This window comes from Gallus gallus, chromosome 4 (genome assembly GCF_016699485.2).
Source record: "Gallus gallus isolate bGalGal1 chromosome 4, bGalGal1.mat.broiler.GRCg7b, whole genome shotgun sequence".
Lineage (NCBI taxonomy): Eukaryota > Metazoa > Chordata > Aves > Galliformes > Phasianidae > Gallus > Gallus gallus.
Window position 1 is genome coordinate 39,453,895 of NC_052535.1, and position 21,785 is coordinate 39,475,679.

Genomic DNA, 21,785 nt, shown 5'->3' on the forward strand with positions numbered 1-21,785 from the left:
TTTGAACAGTAACAAGATGCTGTCTGCTGGAGAGTACTCATTGCTATTGCAGCTTTTCTTTAATGAATGTAAAGAATTAACTTTGAGCGTATGCATCATTTTCTTTATAAGTTATCCTAAGACTTGGCAGTGATTGATGCGAACTTTCTATAAATCGCAAAGATTTTACATTGACAAATCTATATGCTCTTTGTAGAAACAGATGGCTGCTACAAAGACGTAGAACAGCAATAACAATTGAATAAAACACTGGTCTGGAAAAGAACTTTGTTAAAAAAAATGTATTTTCCAATCACTGAAACACATGGAAAGTGCAGAGACAAGTTAATCTACGTGATGTATTTGCATACTTTTACAGACAAAATTAGAACAGAACCACATTCAGCATATAACCTGATTAAATATTTAGTTCAGTCCTGAGCATTTGATGTTTAATACAGCATAAACATAGCAATATTTAAAAAAAAATCTTATTTGATTTGTGTTCTATTACAATTTTTTCTAACCTTTGCTCATTTAGTTAAATATTCTTGTACCAGTAATGTTTAGGTTTTGATATCTGCAACCGCAGTGGTAGTGGTACCTGGAAACAGAACTAATTGCATTTGTTACACTCTGCTGTGCAAAGTAAATTCTGCTCTGGGTAATAGCTATAATTGTAAACTGACAGGATTATTTGTATGTGCTAGCTTATTCTATTGAGTGCTTTGAGGTCAGATCATTTAAATTTATTTAAAAAAAAAAAAGTAGAATTGTTAAAAGCTGCCTATAAATACGTTCAACTTTACCAATTTGGAAACCGAGGCACATTTTGCAATGAGTTTTGTGAGCTAAGGCCAACAATCCTTAAATTTGGACCTTACTCCATGCTTACAAATATATGATAATACTTTTTTTGAAAATTATTGAACACGTGAGGAAAAACAGCTAATCTGGCAAGAATTCAGACAGCTCCAAATACTTTTCACAATAGTGTCGTACATGAAATATTTTTATGGCCAGAACTGAACTATATTAAACAAAACATAAATAAGACTGTAAATAAATAAAAGAAAAATCACAAAGTACACTTCTAAACATCATTCTACAAACATATAATCAAAGTGAGAAGTTGAAACTGTCAACCTTCATTTCACCTCTACATTAAATAATTCCAGATTCATTTATTTTTTTTAAATTGACCTTTCAAATATGTTATCTCAAACCCAACCAAGAAAAACCAAGTGGGGCATTCATAAATGACGCTTAACCAGTCATCTTGCCCAAAATAGCACATCTGGCTATACGTTTAAGTGAACTGATGTGTTTGTGCATAAGAAAGCCCTTGGGTAAGGCTTACACAGACCTTTCATCACAGAACTGTCACTGTGAATTTCAGACAGCTGCTACCACAATGTTAGTTATATTCACTTCTATTTTCTCACCAATTATGACTCATTTGAGAGATTAAGACCATGCATATGTGGACAACGTGATTGTACTGAAATACATGACGCCTTCTAGTCAGGATCTTTACTTTTTCAGAGAGGGTTCACTTCACCAAACTTCTGATATCCGAGTTACTGGGGAACAAACTTTTCTCCTGGTACAAATACTTCCATAAAATCCTTTTCATAACTGTAAACCTAATGAACACTTTCATATTCTCCTAGCTTGCAATAAGTCAGCCTCTAGGACGAAAGACTAATACAGAGAAACTTGTTTCTAATTGTACAGTAGATATAACTCTTCTAATTTCACTTTTGGTATTACCAACTTGATTCAGCTTCCAGTTCAGAAAGCAGCTGCCCTTTTGGTAGTCTCATAGGAAGTTTTTAGGTGGCTTGTCTGCCTTGTCTTTCCCCATTCTCCCACAGATGCAAGAAATCTTTTAGTGCAGGTTAAAGTACTGTACATTCACAAAACTTAACTCTGAATTTTGTCTCTCCCTATACGACATCACAGAACAAAAACAGAAGAAATTTATTTTTAGAAACAAAAACTCCAATGTGGGTGATGAATCTAATTAGCAGCTGTTGTGAGGCAGCCTTGATGTTTTGGAAAGAAGCTTACACTTGTAGTTAACTTCAAACTACAAAAGTCACACTCTTATACAAAAATATTGCATGGCAAAACAGCCATCTTCACAGTCTGCTCACATGAAAACAGTGAAAAGATAAACAATCTTCTGTTGAACGTAATATTTCTCAACACAGTGCGGTTCAACAGGATACATGCTCAGTACTGCCTTTGTTCCTTTGTTCCATCTTTACAAAATAAAAACACATGCAATACATACAAACTGTACAAAATCAGCATCAGTATACCAAAATTGATCTACTTTGGTTTTCCTTTTTTTTTTTTTGTCATTTTTTTAGACATACAACAATTCACTGTATTTTACAAATAAATGTATCAATCTTGAATGTAAAACAGAAGAGCTGTAAAAGAAGGTCACTAGAAATACGAAGTTCATCTAAAAAAAAAAAAGATGAGCAATGGAAAAAACACTTGAATGAATATGCATAATTATACATCATCAGCTGGAAGGGCTGGTATACTGATCTTTGCTCTTGTGAAATATGCTATCTTCTCCCTGAAAGTACCAAACAGAACAAGTTAGTATTTTACCATTTATGGCATGACTAATGTCATCTATTGTAGAGCTGCTAACGTTACACCATGTTTTTTTAAGATATAGGCTTGGAAAATACACCAAATTTATTTACAATTGTGGTTGCCAGGGCATTCTGATATCATTTCCTTCTTAAGCACATTCATGTAAAAAGCAGCTCCAAAAGCCAATGTTTTGGTAATAACTGCAATGACAACTGAAATACTGCTCTAATGGCTGCATTTTCTATCACAATATTTTGGGAGGGGAGGGAGATAGACGAAAACAAATCATTTGATCCTGAATTTGGAAACTGAAAAAGAGAACTTAAAAATTAGGTCTGGGCAAGAAGCAGAATTATCATCCCATTCTGCAGTTGCTTCCACTGTGCTGTTACCATTTGTCTCCTATGAACGGAGACATTACTGAAGCATAACAAGTTCATATGTGCCTGTCTGCCAGAAGAGGATGATAAATAGTGGGGGCTTACAAATCAAAACTCGGAAGATACATTCTTCTTGAGAGCTTCAAAATGCCTTTGTGTGTGATTTGTCTTTGAGGCCACATCATTATACCAAGTCCAACTAACAGGTTGAGTACAATTTGGCCACAGGAGATGCCTTTTGTCCAACAGGCTAAACCATGTTTTTCCCTGGCTGAGCTTCAATTCTGTTTGAAAACAGTATCACAGAGTAAAAATCAACTTCATAAACTGGATTCCTGGGCTAATGCTGTGGTGATCAGATGATTGATGAGCACAGAGTTTTACTACATCCTTCTTGCAGGGGAAGGATTGGATCTTTTTTGGTGATGCCTGGTGCCTGAAACAAATCTCCTCTAAAGGAAGAGTAGAACAGTATGCATCTGCTCTGGAAAATGATAAATCAATACTTCTGTCTTGTTCAAGACTTCTTTTATTTATGGGAGATCTGCATTTCCCTCCTCCTTTTGGTCACAGGAACAGCAGAAGGTACATGAAACAATTCATGTGGTATTCTCACTTAGCATAAGCCAGTGTGCACCCCTCAAACCTGAAAGCCTGCTGTTGACCCGTGGGTCATCAGAGCCATGACAACGGGCAACACGTGCAGCCCACAGCGGTCTAAAACTCTTCACCCTGCTTCTTTACCATCACCACTGCTGAGTGACACACTGCTGCCTTTGTCACGTGAGCAAGTTACCCAGTCCTCTGCAATGTGTGATGGTTCTTGAAATTCAAAGGTGTGTGGATTGTTTTTAACTACCATGATAGGGCATGTTTGATTATATTTAGAAAAACTTGTGTTACTTAACTATACTAAAAAGAGCACAAAAAGCCTTAACAGGCCCTACCTGAATGACTGCACCTGTAGTGGCACTTTCTGACTCTGCTCCCGTAGCCGGCATACATCCTTTGAAGCTTTCCTCATCAGCTTCTCAGCAGTTAAACCTCGCTTCTGCTCTTCTTTCGACTGCTCAGCCTGTAAAATAACTGTAAAATAACTATATTTTGCTAGTAATGAGCAACTGCTTATTTCACAGAAACGACAACTTCCTGTGTCAAGCAAATCTCTACACAAGGAGAGAGAACTGATATCACAAGCAGTGGGCACTAAAGATAACAGAGCATTTTCTAAAAAATAAAAAATAAATAGAAAAAAACCCATGCCAATCACAGGTGGTTACTACGTGCTGTATGGTTTGATAAGGCATTTCTTATGACTAAAGTTAGACAATGACTAAATTAATACAAACAAAATGTCTTTTTAATACTCTACAGTAATTCCTCCATAAAATAGTTTTATTTCCTAAAGCAAGCTCTTCAGAAAGTTGTTCAGCAAGTTGTCTATACATAATATGAAATGACAAATTAAAAAAAAAAAAGAGAAGACATCTCTCAGAATACACATTCAAGTTTTGATAACCTTCTTTGCAAGGTTAGCGTTTGTGAACTCTCACCCTTTTAGTTGTGACAAGACATCTGTTTTTAAAGAAAAACCATATTAGCCTATTGCTCAAATGTATGAAAAAACGCCCTGCCAGGATGCACTACTCTAAAAGAAACACGAAGGACTGAAGATGCATCCTTTCCAATTGTTTTCACCCAACTGCAAGACTAATGTTAGTATGCTGTTCAGCTTAGAGATGTTCTGTAAATTTATGCAAGAAAATATTTTAAATGCTACAGTGCTTACTCTACATGGGATTGGGGGGGAAACAAAGCAATAAAATAATTGTTTGTCTCTGACATGCATTTTTCACATCAGTGTCTTCTACTGTTCAAGTGCTTTGAAGACACTGAAGGCATAACCCAAAATCAAGTTAAGCTGATGCTAAATCCACTGAAATCAAACTTCTAGCACCATACAACAAAGCATGAATGGGAAATACAGTCACTTATCTTCTTTTATTATGTTAATAAGGGATTAAAAACAAACTGGTAGAAGGGTAGATGCAAGATAACAGCATTTTGAATACAAAGGATATGTCTTAGCATCTTCTGTAAAATCAGATTAGAAATAGCCTTTTTCTTATCCTATGTATCCCTTACTAAACACTGCACATAAGAGCTGAAAGGAACAGGAGCTTTGGAATAAACAACAGGTGGAAGATGAGAGTTCCCAAGGGGTGTCTTGGCTCCATGGACACTGATTTCCATCTCAGAGGTCCTTGCTGACTTGCTTCTCCCTTGAGCTGGCGATAGCCATCAGTGCTCTCTCGGTCCTAATGGTAGTGAAGTCATAGTCCTAGCAGAGAGGTTCATTTAAGCTGCTTAAGATACATAGATTTTGCATGTGGATAACAACTCTTTTGCACTGTAGCGGTGTCAAAGCCAAGGTAGGAACACAGTGTGGTACAAGAGATCACAGACCTTTCTTGACATGAATGCCCATGAGTGAGTTACAGTGTCTCCATACCTCAGTACTGCTGCCTCTACTACAGACTTCTTTAGTGAGCACTGCCACGTCACCAGTACCATCAGGGCTGTACCATTCCCCATCATGGTGGCAAACTGCTGCTTTTTTTATTCTTGTTTTGCTTTTTAAATGTTCCAAGGGTATCTGAACACCCAATAATTTGAAGAGTAGCTCCTTTTCAGTGGGCAGTCATCTGGGTCTCTTAGACAAAGTGGCTGGTGTTCAGATGCAGAGAAGTTTCTTAACACATGCATTATCACTCTCATTCTGTGTGGGATGCAAGGCTGGCTGATGGCACCTTATGTGTGCACACTCAGCTTCACTCCTAGGCTGTAGGAACAGGACAGGCTGATGTGGCTCTGGGCAGCGTGCTTTAGTGGTTGGCAACCCTGCACATAGCAGGGGGTTGAAACTAGATGATCATTGTGGTCCTTTTCAACCCAGGCCATTCTATGATTCTATGACAGTCGCACAGAGGTTATTCACTGCATCTTCAGTTTTGTCAGCCATCAAAATTTAACAGAAGCATTTCATGTTCTTAAACATTTCTTGAAGTTGCCTGGGGCTTATTTTTGATGCTTAACTTTAAGCACACAGACTCAAATGCTGGTCTGTTATCTCAAATGAAGACACACGCCCAAGCCAGAAACAGCCATCTTCTAACTTGGTTTCAAACTTAGGAATTCATGTCTCCAGATCTGAATTAAGCCTGGTAGGTTCCCAAACAACAGAACTAACTAATACAAAAACATTACACCACGCTATCAGTTTCAGGGTATTTAAGGAAACCCACTTCCAGCAGATAGTGGCACCCTGCATCTGCTGAAATGTACTCCAGTGTTTGTATGAAGGAATGCCATTTTAAACACCTCCAGTCCGCTTGTACTGCTGTTAACTTCAGCCCCCAACTCCAAAATAGCAAAAGATTTTAAAATGGAATTAACCTATAAACACTGTTTTTCCTATTAGTTAGTAAACATACATTTGCAATCTGCAACTGGTAGTGTATTAATTAATTTTCTGCATGTCACTGGCCATATGTCTTTCTCAGCTCCCACGCTACTACTTATCATCAAAACACTAATAGAACAATATTTCAAAATTCTCTGATTTTATTTTTTCCCTAACTATATGAGATTCTTATAATGACCACATTTCAGGTTAACAACAAAAACACTGTCTGTCCTTTGACCTCGCTGTTTGATACATGTACTCCTTTCCAGTTTTTTAATACTTTTCATTTTTATGTGCAGCAATTACTCTGAGCTAACAATACATAGCGAGGGATGAAGGTTCTACAGACTTGTGACTTGCAACAGCTGTCAACCTTATTTTGAACTAGTGTGGCAGGCTGCAGAAAGCTACAAGATATTGTCTGCTGGTGTAGAGCAGCAGTGTCCAATAGAAGGAAGAAGTGGATAACTGAGGGAAGTAATTTCTCCCATTTGCCACAGCTACCACATATTCATGGTAGAACTTGAATAGTTTTACTGTGCTCTCAGGTAGATTTGGCTTCAGCCCACTCTGTCTAAGAGAATGCACATAAGAAGGTATACAAGACGAGGTTTATATTAGTACCGTGCTTCTTGAGTGATTTATAAAAGCAATCCCCTGTCTACATAAAGTACAGAAAGGCACACTAATACTCTGGCCATGCATTCATTATGGGCCAAAATTCTGGCTTCGGATAGACAGGAATCTCTGTATCTGTGCTTCATGTAAGCATGAGATAACAAGTAATAAAGAAAGCTTAGCAAAATTAAAGCTGAAACACTAACTCCTGCCATGTTCGGTGTCTTTTTTATATAGAAGAGTGAAAGGGTCTAATGAAAAGTTCTTGTCTTCGTTTCGGTTTTGTGTTATTAAGGACTACACTGAAGATGTATTGGAAAGAAATAACATATTTATAGCTAGACACAGGAGTCTTTTTAGGATGCACACAGAGGAAGCACTTCAGAGGACAGCAGGTATCTGAAAATTTACTTGTATGAGGATTTAAGACAGACGAGTAAATGTTTCTGCTGCACAGCATTACCTACTGTTTCCTGATCTGTAGGTATTTGTGGGCTCTATGTACTTGCTGTACTTAACAAAGTGTGGTAGGAAGGGAAGGTATGGAGCCTGTGTATTGGGCTTCAAGCAGAGTAACTGTACTAGCAAGCAGCCACTGATGTTCAACATCCCCCGCATCTGCAGTTTCTTTTCTCACTAGAGACATTCTCAGTTACCCTGGCACTTAGAGCTACTGCATTAGTCTGTGCCATTATAACACCCGTAGGACCTAAAAAATAATCTATGACAATGTTCTCTAGACTGCTGTGTTCTGCTAACCCAAGAGGAAGCACTGACAGCAGAGTATAGCATTGTCAGGGTTGATCTGATCCACAGGGGAAGGCTGTAATGATATGGAGTGGGGAGAAGAGACACAGAGAGAGAGAGAGAGACAATAGCACTGATCAAGAACAGAGCTGAGAGAACATACTGAGAAAAAAAACATTTTTTTCCTAAGTTGATGGTCAAGGACTTCTTGAAGTAGGTGATATCGCTACAATTAATAACCTCTGCTAGATTTTTCTTCCAGAAATTCACCGCTTTTTGACTGCAAATTTGCAACATTCATGATATTTGGTCAAAAACTTTTTTTACAGTTTCTAAATGCTTGCTTTTTTTCAACCTGCTACCTCTTCAGTTCCCTACTCCTTGTGTTATAAAAGGCAATGATTAGTTGCCCTTCTCCTTGTCGCCTGTGATTTTACAGTTGAGGCTTCTTGGCCATTCCTAACATAGAAGCTGTTTCTTCCCTCTGACTGTACTTGTTCACCCTTGGCAGTTTCACTGGGAACCAGTGGGATGGGGAACCAGAACTAAACAATGTTTATGTTGCAGGCATAATTCTTTAATGACATAAATACATGTTATTATTTGTTTCATTTCAGGTTTCTTTTCTTTCTTCCCAATTCCCGATGTCTTCTTTGCTTTTTGACATCTGAACGCTGTGATGTTTTTGCTGACATTTTTGTTTCTTGTATCTGTAATATCCCATTCCTAACAGCTAATTCAGAGCCCATTTCATGTGTAAATATTAGGATTATCCCTTCTCTGCCCCACACAAGTGTACATACTGACATTTACTATTTTTACTTAAACTGTTGCTTACATATTAAGAGGTCCTTTGCACCTTGTTAATATGTGTTTCCATTTTTACTGTTTTGAATAATGTGAGTGTCATCAAAACACTAATCTCCATCAACTATGAACAGCTAAAGAACACAGATCCCTCCTGGAGGTCGCTGCCAACCTCCCCTCATTGAGTACTGATGTTTACAGTCACACTGAGAGGAAGGGAGCTCCAGAGGGCAACTACTCTGATCTCCTGCTCAGAGCAGGTCAAGCCAGAGCTGCATACTCAGCATCTTCCCCCGTTAAGTTCTCAGTATCTCCAAAAGTGGAGATAGTGGAGAGTGATTTTTGTTGGTTTTTTGTTGTTGTTGTTGCTGTTGTTCACCTCTCTGGGCCCTCATTTCATTGTACGATCCCCCTCACAACATAAAAAAACCACCCCAAAACAAAAACCACTCAGCATCCAGCTTTTTCATATATCAAGTCAGAATTTCCTATGTTCTGTCTTGTCACTGTTATCCCTCATCCCTTCTTATCCTGCTTATTGTGTTTCATCCACATGAGGGCATCCCAACTTAGCTTATGTTAGTTTAGATGCTGAATATGTATTTGTATGACTTTACTACGAGCACATGAAGAACAAAACTTGGTATTCATCTGCAGGCATTATCCTCCATAAGGAAATACACCAGGGTGGATGTACTGCCTTTTCCATAATCCCACACCAGTGAAAGTAATGGCCAGTGCCCCTCCCTGCCTGGTACAAAGATCTCTTAGCTACCAATTGTGTGAAGATTGCAAATCAGCAAATGCTGAAGGACAAAAAATACCTAGGAAACTTTGTATATGTATGGCTGGGAAAGCAATGTTCAAGTGCTCAGGTGGCATCAGAAAAATAACATTTCAAATTCTAGGTTTAAATACTTTGGTACTGACTAATAAAGAGATAGTGTTTACATATCTGAATTTCATAGTATAAGTAGTCAAATGTGAGATTCTGTAAGAATCTTTTAACAAACTTGTAAACAAAGAAAGCAGGAGAATATTTTTCTTCACACGAAATCTGTATGCTGCTCATACCTGTTTCTCAGCCTGCTTCAAGAGTTTCTGGAATCGTTCATCCTCCAGTACGCACAGGGGAAGGTCTGTCTCTCCTCTACCTTTCATTTCTTCAAGCTTCTGCTTAAGATCCCGCAAGGCCTGAAGCTCATCATTCAGTCGATTCTGTCGTGTGCGTGACGCCTGGAGGTCCAGCTCCAAGTCTAGGGAAGTGCGTGCAGGGCACTCTTGCGTAGCTCTGCGCATGATTGGTTGGCAAACAGGCTGAATCATTTGGGAAAGAGGAAAATAAAAATTAGTACCTAGAGAGGCTAGTGGACGGTTTGACATAAAACAGTCAGAAAAGCTCAACTATTTTTTGTTTTCCTTTAGCAAAATGCTGTTATTTTAAGATCCAACTCCAAAAAATCCATCTATACTGAAATTACTCTTTAGGCAGTCACTACAAATAAGTGCAAAAGTTTCACCAGCCATTTGTAGAATGATAAAGTTAAAACTAAGAAATGCTTTTTCTGATCCTCAGGATAGCACTATGCCAGTAGCCCAGAACTACACAAGATTTCCCCACAGATTTAAACAGTATTATTTTTTTTTAGTCAACATTTGCTTTATCAAAGTCCAAGCAATTATTTAATATTATGAAACCTGTAAACAAGCTCTTCCTTAGTGTATTTACATTTATTTAGTATCTTATCACTGTGCATTTCACATGAATAAGTGGGGCAGAACTAGTCATCCCAGACTATTCTGTATTTCTTTCTTATATCAAATGTAATCCTGCAACCTCATAACAACCCTTCTGCAGCAGTATTTCTTTTTAGCTGCGATCAAGATAAAAAATATACCTCACAACTTATAAGAACAAATTCTATGTAAAATAAGTGTGATCTTACTCTCTTCTCCTTCAATCCCTTTGTTATCCAAACCCCCTTGGATAAGAGTAAATCAACTTTAAAAGCATATCAGAACCCTTGAAATTGTGCAGCTTCAGGTGCCTTGGGTCCCTTTGTCAGTGGGCAAAGACGAGCCTGGTCCAGCCTCTGGAGACAGCCAAGGTCAGGCTGGGCCAGGCTCTGAGCACCTGATGGAGCTGCAGGCATCCCTGTTCATTGCAGGGTAGTTGGACCAGATGGCCTCGAAGGGTCCGTTCTAACTCAAACAACTCCATGACTCTATGGAGGACAAAGACCGCCGTGTTGAGATTTCAACCTGAAACTACAGGGGATGTGTGTGGTACTTGTATCGCTTTTGCTCATAAAATTGCATTAAAAAGCATGTGGTTTAACTTATTTGCTTTCCTGATTTCCCCATTTGTATTAAACCATTTAGGTAATGCAGTACATACCCGTTTGACTCTTAGGCTCCTCCTTTCTGTGGCATTTCTCACAAAGAGAGACTTTTTGGCTAGTGTTGAGCTGTCGCTGTCACTTCGACTCAACTGTCAAAATGCAAATAATGAACACAGATATAAAGCATCTTCACATACAAATACATCTGTATTGGATAAAACCAGTCAGAAAATCTCAGCGCCAATAAACCTGTTGGTAATTCTTAGCATAAAATAAAACGTTTTTCAACTAAGGCATCTATTCTAAAATTCTATTCCTAGGCCAAGACAGCCATCGATCTTAATGAATAGGAAGTAGACTGTTTAGGAATGCAAGGAAGGTAACTGGGTCTTAAGAAGGACCAAATGACTGGCTGGCTTTTATGTGACTGCAGGTTATACTATGGATTTCATTTACGTGGGGCAAACATTAACGAACGACCACAGGGAAGGTAAATTACTGTAGACATGCACTCATCCAACAAACATTTTTTTTGTATTACAGCTTCCTTCAGGAGCACTTGCAACTTCTCAGAAATAGGCATCACAGCACAACAGCAGTGTTTTCTTAATTACAGCATTAGTTCCATGTAAATCAATGCAGACTGTCAGATGCATCAACATGCGTGGTGGTAAATCTTCAAAGAAAGCAAAAGCTTCCATCTGTAGAATATTTATTTTTACCTCCTCAGAAAAGGACAGATACAAAGAATTAATTCTGCTAACATTTCCATAACCAACAAAGGCAGAGCTCTAAAGCATGCTTACGCAGAACTGACTGGGAGTTATGGGTGAGAAATGGAATACACTTGCAATCTGTGCACACCCCTCTAGAGAGAAGTCTGTCTGTTCGCCATGGAAATGCTACTGGGAACTCACCACAGGATATGCATGGGTGATTATTATCAGTGATGTTCTTTAAGCACTTTTCAAGAGAGGTTTTCAAAGGTACCAAACAGACCTTGAGTCCATCCTTGAGGCCTCAAAAAAATGCATGCTTTTTGCTTGTTGTAACACTGTACGAGACATAAGTGCTAGGCGACTTCTGAAATGAGAACAGCTGGCCTGACTGTATCCATTAGCTGCTTTCCTCTAGAAAGGTACCAGAGCAAGGAAGGCTGGACATCTTTGCAGTACGTGTGGGGATTAGGACTGAGGAGCCCTGAGTTGTTCAGCCCTACCCATGGACTTAGATGCAGCTACACTGCACACTCTTGAGCCCAGACAATGAACCACAAGTAATTTTGAAGCTGTAAAAGACTGGTTTGTGCAAACAGGGGTTTTTCCTAGGCAACTTTCCTTCCAGACCATACCGTACATGATGAGAAAGACAGTGGTTTGGCCAAAGTTTCTTATTTCAGAACCTGACTTCTGGCAAATTTCAAAGCTACAAAAGCCCAGAACTTTGCTGGATGCAGAAACCTCAGGAGTTTATACTAAGTCAACCATCAGAACATCTAGTGTTACTGCCTGTAGAAGACCCACAGGCAGAAGTTAAGGCTACTTCCCCCCCCCAATACAACCAGTTTCCAATGTACAGGAATTAAACTGAAGATTAGGTTCTCAATTCAGACAGCGATCTATCCAAACTATGTAAAGATTGTTACAGCACTACACTTCATTCACATATAGGAATACTTACATATTTACATATTGACTACAGCTTTTTTTAGGCCAATGATCATCACAGAGAAGTGACCAATTCTAGTATTTCCAAATTATTATGGAACCACCTCTTACTGTACTGGAGAAGAATTAAAGCATGAAGTATTTACAGAAGTCATATTTGTGTGAATAAATTACAATTTACAGAGCTGGCAGTCCATGCCTAAATCTCTAAACACACGACTTTCACCGTTAGTTTAGCAGCAACAGGGCTGATAATTTAAATTTATTTATTTAGTTTCCACACTACTATCTGTAGAGACTGGAGAATTTTGTTGCCAAAGGCATGTTTAAACTTAGCCTCTGGGCTGCACTCACACATTTTTCTAAGGTAATTACAGCAAGACTGGGGCTGTCCAGGTTTAAAACCAGTTCAGATACAAAGTGAGATTTACTACTGGTGACTGAGCTCTTTCCACATGGTTACCTTTAAATGGTTATATTATTAAAATATGTTCATGTAATGGCAGTTTACAGAGAACTCCATTCTGTTTTAACAAATAATTTTGCTGTGTGAGAGCTGTGGTTGCTTCCGTGCAATGAAACACTTATTGCAGAGAGCCAGCACAGGAATCTGTTATTTTATCCAACAGGATGCATTTTTGCCCTCGGAAAGGTGTTTTACAAGAGTGTGCAACTTTGCTGAAAGCCAGTTCTACTACGTACCAGGTCAGTTAGGGAAAGAAGCACAGAGAAAGCACAGGCTCTGCCTCTTGCAGGGAAAATTGGTGCATGACTCACTGACATTAATGCATCATTCCCAAGAAGTTAAATGACTCTTTAGTTAATAGCTCTTCATGCCAAGTGTTTTTCCTCTTACCCTACAGATGTATTGGTTCCGCTCGCCTGGCGAGAAGGTTTGTGAGCGCACAATCATGCTGTTCCTGACAAAGGGACGCTGTCTTGAGCTCCAGCTGGCTCTGTCCTTGGGTCGGACTGTTGCATTCTCGTTAACTGATTCCTCAGTGTTAGTCTCTTTATCAACCTATCAAAAGGAATTCAGTTTGTAAGAACTATTATGCCCAGACACATGCCACTATGTAGGTTTTTTGTCTTTGAATTTTACAAGCATTCTTGTCACCTTGGATGGGACGGAAAAAGATCAGTAGCAAAAAACCATCCTGCCCACCATGCGACACCAAGCAAGGAAACACAAAACTACAGAAATACTTAGGGGAGTCTGGGCAGCCTTTGAAAGTAACTCTCTCTCCTCTAGAACCATAGCTTCTGCCTTTGCTGCCCTGTAGATTTTCTGATCCAGCCAGGGTACAACAAGCATTTTGATTTACCATTTGAAGAGATAGTTATTATACATTTGTATTTATACTGGATTTGTTCTGCATCTGAGGAACAGCAGGGTTTGGCCATGCTCGAGATGGTGCCTATGCAAACAAAGCAGCAGCTGGGATGGGTTCTTCCATACATCCACCAAGGGCCAGCGGAGCGGTGCCTCATGGCAACGTGCAGAGCTGCACCAGCCACAGGCCACTGCTAGCTCCCTGCCCCAAGAAAGGACTGCTGCCCAGTACAGTTGTCCCTCACATGTCATGAGGAGCCTCGGGTGCCGACAACCCTGTAGGAGTCGCCGTCTGTGCTTACACGCAGCAATCATCTTGACAGCAGGGACAGAACGAGCACTGCAGCAGCTGGCACATGTGGTGTTACTGATGTGCACTGGGGCATTTTCTTCAACTGGGGTAATTTAATGAAGTTCACGGTTTTGTATGCGCAGGTGATAAATACAAGGACCTAAATAGCACAACTGCAACCCTGAGAGGATCTGGCACAAGATGATCTATACTGTGGCTTGTTTATAATCAGATCTGCAGTGTCTTTCCTTTACTGTCCAGGTCCACCCAGCCCTGGCACCGCAAAAGACTTATGTGCGTGTCTAACCTTCAGATGTTCTCCTTGACGTCTCCCCTTGCTGAGTTAGAGCTTTGATCTATATTTGTCTGCTACCCAGAAGACTGTCAGTCCTTTTATACCATGGCCTTGGCTCATTTGGCATCTTTCCACATTAATTGGAAGTTAATTACAGTTTCCAGCAAGTCCACTGAGGTATCAAACTTTTGTATCGTTACGAACTTGAAGGAACAAGCTGTCATTCTTGTCTTTTTATCTTTGCTGTTTTATAGAACCCGTAGGTCTAATGTAGGCAACATTATTTTCATTAAGATGCAGAAATACGTTCTAAAAGTTTAATTTCTAGATTATGTGCTATCATATCGGGCACAGCTGTATGAAATATTTTCTAAAAGTCCTATCTGAAAGGTGGAATACAGTTTTAGGCAAACAGTTAACAAGAATATGCCATTGGAGTTAATCACGTGCAGTGTGCGGGTAGTTCAACAGTACGCAGTTTAATACATACTTTGGAGCCTTCTGTTAATTAATCTTCCTTCCTCTGCTAAACCAGATTTTGTATTTCACAAAAATAGAAATTAGAAGTAAGGAAATTCCCTCATCGCTCTAAAGATCTTGATCCCTGTTCTGTTTCTGCCTCTGTTTATTAGAAGGGAAACAACAGATAAATCAGAAAAAAAAAAAAAATTGGCAGCAATGAAACAGATGCGCAGAAATATTTTAAGTATGCACAGATTGAAACTACTGAACTGCTCCTGCACCACGCATAGTCTCCTCGCGCAACAAAAAAAGGTGAAGACTGACATTTTTAATTAATTGTCTTTGACTTACAAGTTCTGTGTAGCATGCCTGTTAAATGCCTTCTGCATAGCTCAGAAGTGACTATGCCAATTTTGTTAAAAGTTCATACAAGTGCTACAACAAATGCCACAGCAAATTGTGAATGCTCGGATGTGACAGATTCCCCGATTAACAATCCAGAAACAGGTCTTCAGACCTAGTAAGATACCACAGGAACACGTGCGTATTCTAAGATGCTCACCAGTGTTAGTATGACGGCAGCTTGCTGGCTTTCACGGGCCTCATCTCTGTTCTGTCTGTTCTCATCTTCCTCAGTTTCTACTGCATCAATGAATAACCCCGTGTCATCGGTACAGTTGCCTTCTACTGCCAGCTTAATGCCATCTTCCTCTTCATCCCCAATTTCATCAGATGCTTCTGCAAGCATTTCTAACCTGCATGAACAAAAGCAGCCCGGGCTTACTCTTGAGCTGATAAAAGCCACTACAGAAAAATAGTGAAAGGCCTAGGCCTTCACTCATGTATAACATATGCATTTTCCTAATGGGGAAATGATTATCACTGAAATGCTTCCGTTAATTTCATGTGAAGGTACACTTCATTATATGCTCCAATAAAACCCTGCAAGCTCTACTACAGATTACACTGCACTACACTGTATAGTTCTATGCTGTTAACAACGAAGGACTTTGGTGGTCATAAATTCACAAAACAAACAAACAAGTCCCTCCTTCCCCGACAGTAAAGCATGTATTTATTTTTATACTGTAGCTAAAAAACTGCACTGGAACAGAACTCGTAATAGCAATTTAGCAGGAAATCTTTTTGATGAAAGCTCCCAGCTTCAAAAACAAGATATTCAAGTGGAAGCATCTACACACTGACTTTGTCAGACAGAAGAGCTCCACTCAAATCCTATTAGTCACTTATTAATGCAGCTAGGCATGAGACATCCTAGTACACCTCCAGTGGCTTAGACATCCCAAGTGGTTTCATGGAATGAAGTATGTGGAGGAGCATCAGCACTGGGAACTAATAAAGCAGCCAAGACACTGTAAACCTATGAGAAGGTAAAGGAATTAACCACACAAGAGAACGAGAATCCCATCCCCACACTGCCCTTTCATTATCTATGAATAAGAGAAAGAAGCAGAATAATTCAGCTATGAATAGTAAAGAAAGAATGGCTCTACCAATCTTCCTCGGAGCCCCTTTGCTCCTGTTCATCCTCCTCTTCCTCGTCTTCAGCCAGCTCTTGTTCTACTGCTTCCAGCTCAGCGGATGTTCTTTCCAGCAGCGCTGACACAGCATCCTGCTTACAAGGAAGGAGAAGGCAAAAGCAGAACTGAATGATACATAGCACAGGCTTAAGAAAAAAGAAAAAGGAAAAAAAAAGACCCCCTTACAAGAGTTCTATTACCCTGGTGCTCCCTGGTACCAGCAAAAATTGACCTAGATCACGAACAGTGAGTTTGAATTGTTAGTATGTAGAACATTAATGGATGAATTTCAATCAAAAACAGATTGTTTGTATAATGATAAGGCAATCAAATATGTTCCTGTCATCCTGTAATAACTCCTCTCTCTTTTCCTCTCACGCTTGTAATATCCCTAGCTAAAAACAGGTTCTTCTTAAAAGTCACATTTTAATGCCATTCTCTTGAGGAAGTATTAAAGCAGAAAAGTTTATTTAACTAAAGGAATTAGCATGTGTTCTGCATAAACAGCATTTTCTGTGAAATTACTTTTTTAAGTATGCAAATTCAAATAATAAATAGCATTTTTTAATACATGCATATGAAAGTCAATGGTACTCTTAACAAAGCTGTTAAGTAACATTTAATTTTAAAATTAAACAGCAGAAATGTTTTGAATTAGAGTGCAATTTTGTAGTCCACTAAGAAGCTTCGGCCACGCTTAGCAACAAGTATATAACCCCTTATGGGAGCTACTCACACAAAAAGACCATAAACAGAAGTGCTTGCAAGACAGGGCCTCGGATCTTCAGGAGAGGACAATATACAGAGAATTGTAGTGCCACGGCACAATTAGGTCCTGTGTTTTTTTTCTTGCTAATACAGTAACAGTCAATACTTCACTCACCAAGTCCAATGAGTCTGATGACTGCTTGCTTAAAAGAAACATGGGCTCCTCATTCTGATCCTTGTTTTTTTTGCCAGGGACTTGCTTGCAAGACAGAAGGTTATACCACAGAGTACAAGTCTCATCAGAAAATGATAAATCTGCCAGACTGATCTGAGTTCCAGCCTGCACAAAAATAAAGGGAAGAAGTCCGAAGTTCTTCTCAGGTAAGACAGCTGAAAATAAATTCAGCAGTATTTATCATGTAAATTAAGCAGTGTAGATCTTACTTCTCTTTTTAACTGTACAATTGGCTGTCTCCCTTCACTTCTACTTAATCAACATAAACAAAGTAGTACATGGAAAGGTCCATCATAAAGTCCATTCTGCCCTATTCTATTTCAGGCTGCAGAATTTCTCCCCACATACACCACACAAATCCCTCTCCATCTCTGTAATGCCCACATTTGCTTTCTATAGTTTTCAATAACAAAACCTGTGTGAGTGAAACCTGCAGCATCAACCCATAGAGCAGCAAGTTACAGTTAATTTTTCAGTTTTTCCACCACAAAGATCATCAATCCAGCAAACAATAATGGATGACTTGTGTGTTCTAACCAGTGAAGAAGCAGATGAAAATAGATTAATAGCCCTTTCATTTGGACCAACACTCTGGGAAAATGTACAAAGTACTTGTGTGTTTGGACTGTTTTTTGGAGATTAAAATCCTCCATTCTTGGCAAAGCAAATCATCCTCATGGCCATTAGGCTGAGTAGCCCTTGCCAAGGCTGGTTGTGATTCCAGGCTTTCTGCCGGAGGTGGTATTCCCAACTCTTTCTTCTGATCTTGTAATTAATCCTTATGCCTTTTTAAATTTTTTCTTCTTCACCTTTGAATCCTCCATTCTGTTGCATTTTTGTTCTGTGACTCCTCCCTTACCTAAGGGGAAACCTCTTGGTTTTCTTCACATCAGTAATGCTGATGAATTCAGTCCACTGACACACTGAGAAAGGCCAACACATGCCCCAGGAACTCCTACACAGCCCACTCCTGCAGTCTGGTCTGAAGAACCCCATCAGAATTCCAGCATCTCTTGAGGGCATTTTAACCAAAACTCTCACTGTAGTACTACATCAGACTTATGGTGAAAAACTAAACCGACTTGCATAAGGCAGTGCAAAAGCAATTTGTAAGTAAATGAAAAGTCACTAATTAGGTGATAACTGCAATTAACAATAGAGTACAAAAAAGCCTGTCTAGCAAGCCGGTCTATGGATATCACGCTGTTTTATGATTTCTAAAGATCATAAAAATGAAAAAGGTGAACTTTTATTCTACAACAATGTACAAAAATTAAATTTAGTTTGCTCTTTGTGACAAGTTTTGATAAAGAGGGTTAGCATTGATTTGTTTGGACATACTATGGCTCTCAGCTTTCACTTTAAAATCTAGTGTTAGCGTAACGTTGCAATGAAGTCTATAATACTTTAATATCTAAAACAGCAGAGCTGCAGTACCAGCCTGTAATTAAAGCTTACAGTAATGCTGTGTTAAAATTATCAAACCACCTCCTGAAACATCCATCCAGGATTAAATTGGGTATCTGGGATTTCAGAGAAAGCCAGAGCATTAAAGCAACAACCACGATAAGGAGAAAAAATTCTGAAGCAAGTACTGTGCAACTTCAGTGGCCTCGAGCATCAGAATACAAGGGGACACTACGAACAAATGCATGCCAAAAAAAAGCCAGAAGTAAAACTGCATACCAAGCATTCTTCCCGACGGCTTCTACTGACTGCACAAACATCTACTCTCAGTGTCTTCTGTAGAAGTGTTCCTTGGGAAATGGCAACTCTGAATATCTCATTGAGTAAAATGGTTTCCATGGCAGGATGAACTCTTGTGCGGAACAGACAGCTGGTATCAGCTGAGGATGGAAGTACTGCTACTCTAATATACCTGTCGAAAACAAAACAAAATCTTTACCTGTATTTAAACTAACACTTGTCGATGATGAGTGATAGAAGTTCAGCCCACTGCCTAAAGGACTGCGTGGTGAGAAAATGAAATGGCAACAAATCAGAAATGGAATGGACAAGAGGTAAAAAAGAGAGATGGGGCTGAGAAAGTCCCATCTTTCCTCTGCACAAACATTTCCCAAAATGAATTTCTTCCTCTGCAGCAGCAAAAGAGGTAGCTGTTTCTGCCTCTATCCAAATTTATTCTCTGGTTTGGTACTGTGAACACACGCTGAAGACCCTGTCACAGACAGGAGGAAAAAGAACCTTAATGTCAATTAAAAAATAAATGAGAAGAAATTCCAGTAGAGGTAAAAGTTAAACTCTCAGAACAGTGTGAGCAGCACTGAAAGCAGTGGCATGTTTTTCTATCTTTTCAAAAGGCAAACAAAACTCCAAAGAGAATGGAAAACTAAAAAAGGAGGAATCATCTAATCATATAAACATCTAGGGCCATAGCTGCTTGAGGCATGTAATACATGAAGTGAGACTTAGAAGAACACAGTTTGAAAGCTTGAGGAAGTACAGAAGTATCTTCCAACTGGTATGCAGCTGCATTCTCTTTATATAACAACTATGAATGGATACTATGTGAATAAAGGCAGTAACAGCTAGCTTGCAGGTCTCCCATTACAAGTAGATCAATGGATGAAAGACATTCCTCGTGTAATTTGTAGCTCTATTTCCCTAGTGCACAGGGCCTCAAACACATGAGCAGAGCACATTAACTGTTTTGCATCTTTTCTGCGCTTATGCATTAACTTCTTTCTGGTGTTGGCTTTCCATATTACTGACACGTACTAAAATGCAGAATGCAATGAAGCCAGCTAAAGCAGGAAGAACAAGTAGAAAAGTATTCCAGAAAAAAACTTATTCTCCCCACATTTGTAGTACTATTACTATATTCTATGGTAGTGACTTTATACAGACTGTTAGTATTATTAAAAATTCACTTTTAGATGAAATAAACCAGAAGAAATTAGGTTAACAAAATCAAATTTCTCCCAAGCCTGAATTTGGATACAGCTTTTATTCCTCAATTGCACTTTGCTTCCTGGGATAACAAGAACAAGTAAGTTGCTTGGTTAGAAAATATAGCCTGGAGAACAGGAATCCGACCTTCCGATACAACGATCCCAATGTTAAGTGGCAGTGCAATGCAATCCCAGTAATGCTGCTGTGGTATTTGCATAATGTAGGTGAACAACTTGCATGATCTACTTGCAGCCATTTTAACAGATGAAGCAGTAGTCAGGAAACGTTTAGAAAAGAAGTATGAATAGTAGATATAGTATATTACAATTATGTTTAAAAGGTGGTTAATTGGAGTGTTATTTATTGGCATCAGGCCAGACTGGTGGGTAAAAAGAGAAGCAAAAGAAAATGCTCACTGGCTTTGTTTAACAGAAGTGCTTACTTTCACTTTAGTGAAATATGTCCATCAGCGTCTCACATTTTACTGTGACAAACCTACAACTTCTTGACTGAACAAAAAAATGACCTTGACACAAATTTTAAATATTCCACTTGAGTGTAATGTGCAAATTTCCTGGTAATTTTGTTTTCTTGCAGCATTGCTGGAATCCATAAAAGCTACGTACTTCGACCGTTTGTTTTATGCATATTTGAGTGCTGTAAAGCAGCCAATCAATCAATTTCTTCAGAGAATTTGTTCAATTTATTATTGTATTCTCATATTACTACTTACACTTTAGAGCCAAGGGGGACAGAAAACACTGGAAGATTTCTGAGCTGGACTATGATTATCACAAAACTTGAATTGCTGTGGTCATATCTGTTAAAGAAAGGACAATATGAGGAAAGTTCACTATTTATTTACATAGGAACAGAAAATCTCTTTGCTGGTTGCTCACCTGAGTCCTATTTGAACTTGGGCAGCCTCTAGTGCTGTTGCATCATCTTCACTGTATACAATGTCCTCAGTTTCATTTAGGCTAGGGCAAGCAGGTAAATACGCAACAGTTAGGAATGTTATACTTAGCTTTCAGCAGTAATTGAGGTAGGCACACACAGAGTGCATGCACGTTCTCTTGAGTTTAATTGCAGCAAGCAGACCAAATGAGAATTTCACAGCCTACCTAATAGCAATTCCCGTTTTAAGATAGTTGCTGCCTGAACATTATGACAAATCCAGTCACGAGTTACAGACCTTAGGCTGATTACTAAAACAGGCCAGACTAACAGGCAAGAGAACAACTGGTAACATTCTTCTATACTTGGTTAGTACTTCCTAATAACTCCAAATACAAAATTGGAAATTAAAAGTTCTAATCAATATTAGACCACACATAAACTGGATATGAAGAACAAATTTGGAGAACCTTTGAGAAACAGG

General features: G+C 39.0%; 1 protein-coding gene across 4 annotated transcripts in view; it reads right to left on the bottom strand.

Moving 5' to 3' along the window:
- Positions 1 to 266: 266 nt before the first annotated feature.
- The window catches only part of WWC2 (WW and C2 domain containing 2), an 88,106-nt gene continuing 66,587 nt past the window's right edge, over positions 267 to 21,785 (bottom strand). For 3 of the 4 annotated variants that reach the window (XM_015276544.4, XM_025149946.3, XM_046940781.1), the window contains 11 exons: positions 21,304 to 21,384; positions 21,138 to 21,224; positions 19,178 to 19,370; positions 17,432 to 17,596; positions 16,522 to 16,640; positions 15,570 to 15,762; positions 13,482 to 13,646; positions 11,015 to 11,107; positions 9,691 to 9,933; positions 3,926 to 4,053; positions 267 to 2,575 (listed from right to left, as the gene is read on the bottom strand). In XM_015276544.4, the coding sequence (XP_015132030.2) occupies positions 2,509 to 2,575; positions 3,926 to 4,053; positions 9,691 to 9,933; positions 11,015 to 11,107; positions 13,482 to 13,646; positions 15,570 to 15,762; positions 16,522 to 16,640; positions 17,432 to 17,596; positions 19,178 to 19,370; positions 21,138 to 21,224; positions 21,304 to 21,384 (1,534 nt within the window). In that variant the 3' untranslated portion in view covers positions 267 to 2,508. Of the gene's footprint in view, positions 2,576 to 3,925; positions 4,065 to 9,690; positions 9,934 to 11,014; positions 11,108 to 13,481; positions 13,647 to 15,569; positions 15,763 to 16,521; positions 16,641 to 17,431; positions 17,597 to 19,177; positions 19,371 to 21,137; positions 21,225 to 21,303; positions 21,385 to 21,785 lie in introns of all 4 variants that reach the window. The other variant, XR_001463612.4, reaches the window with a different exon arrangement.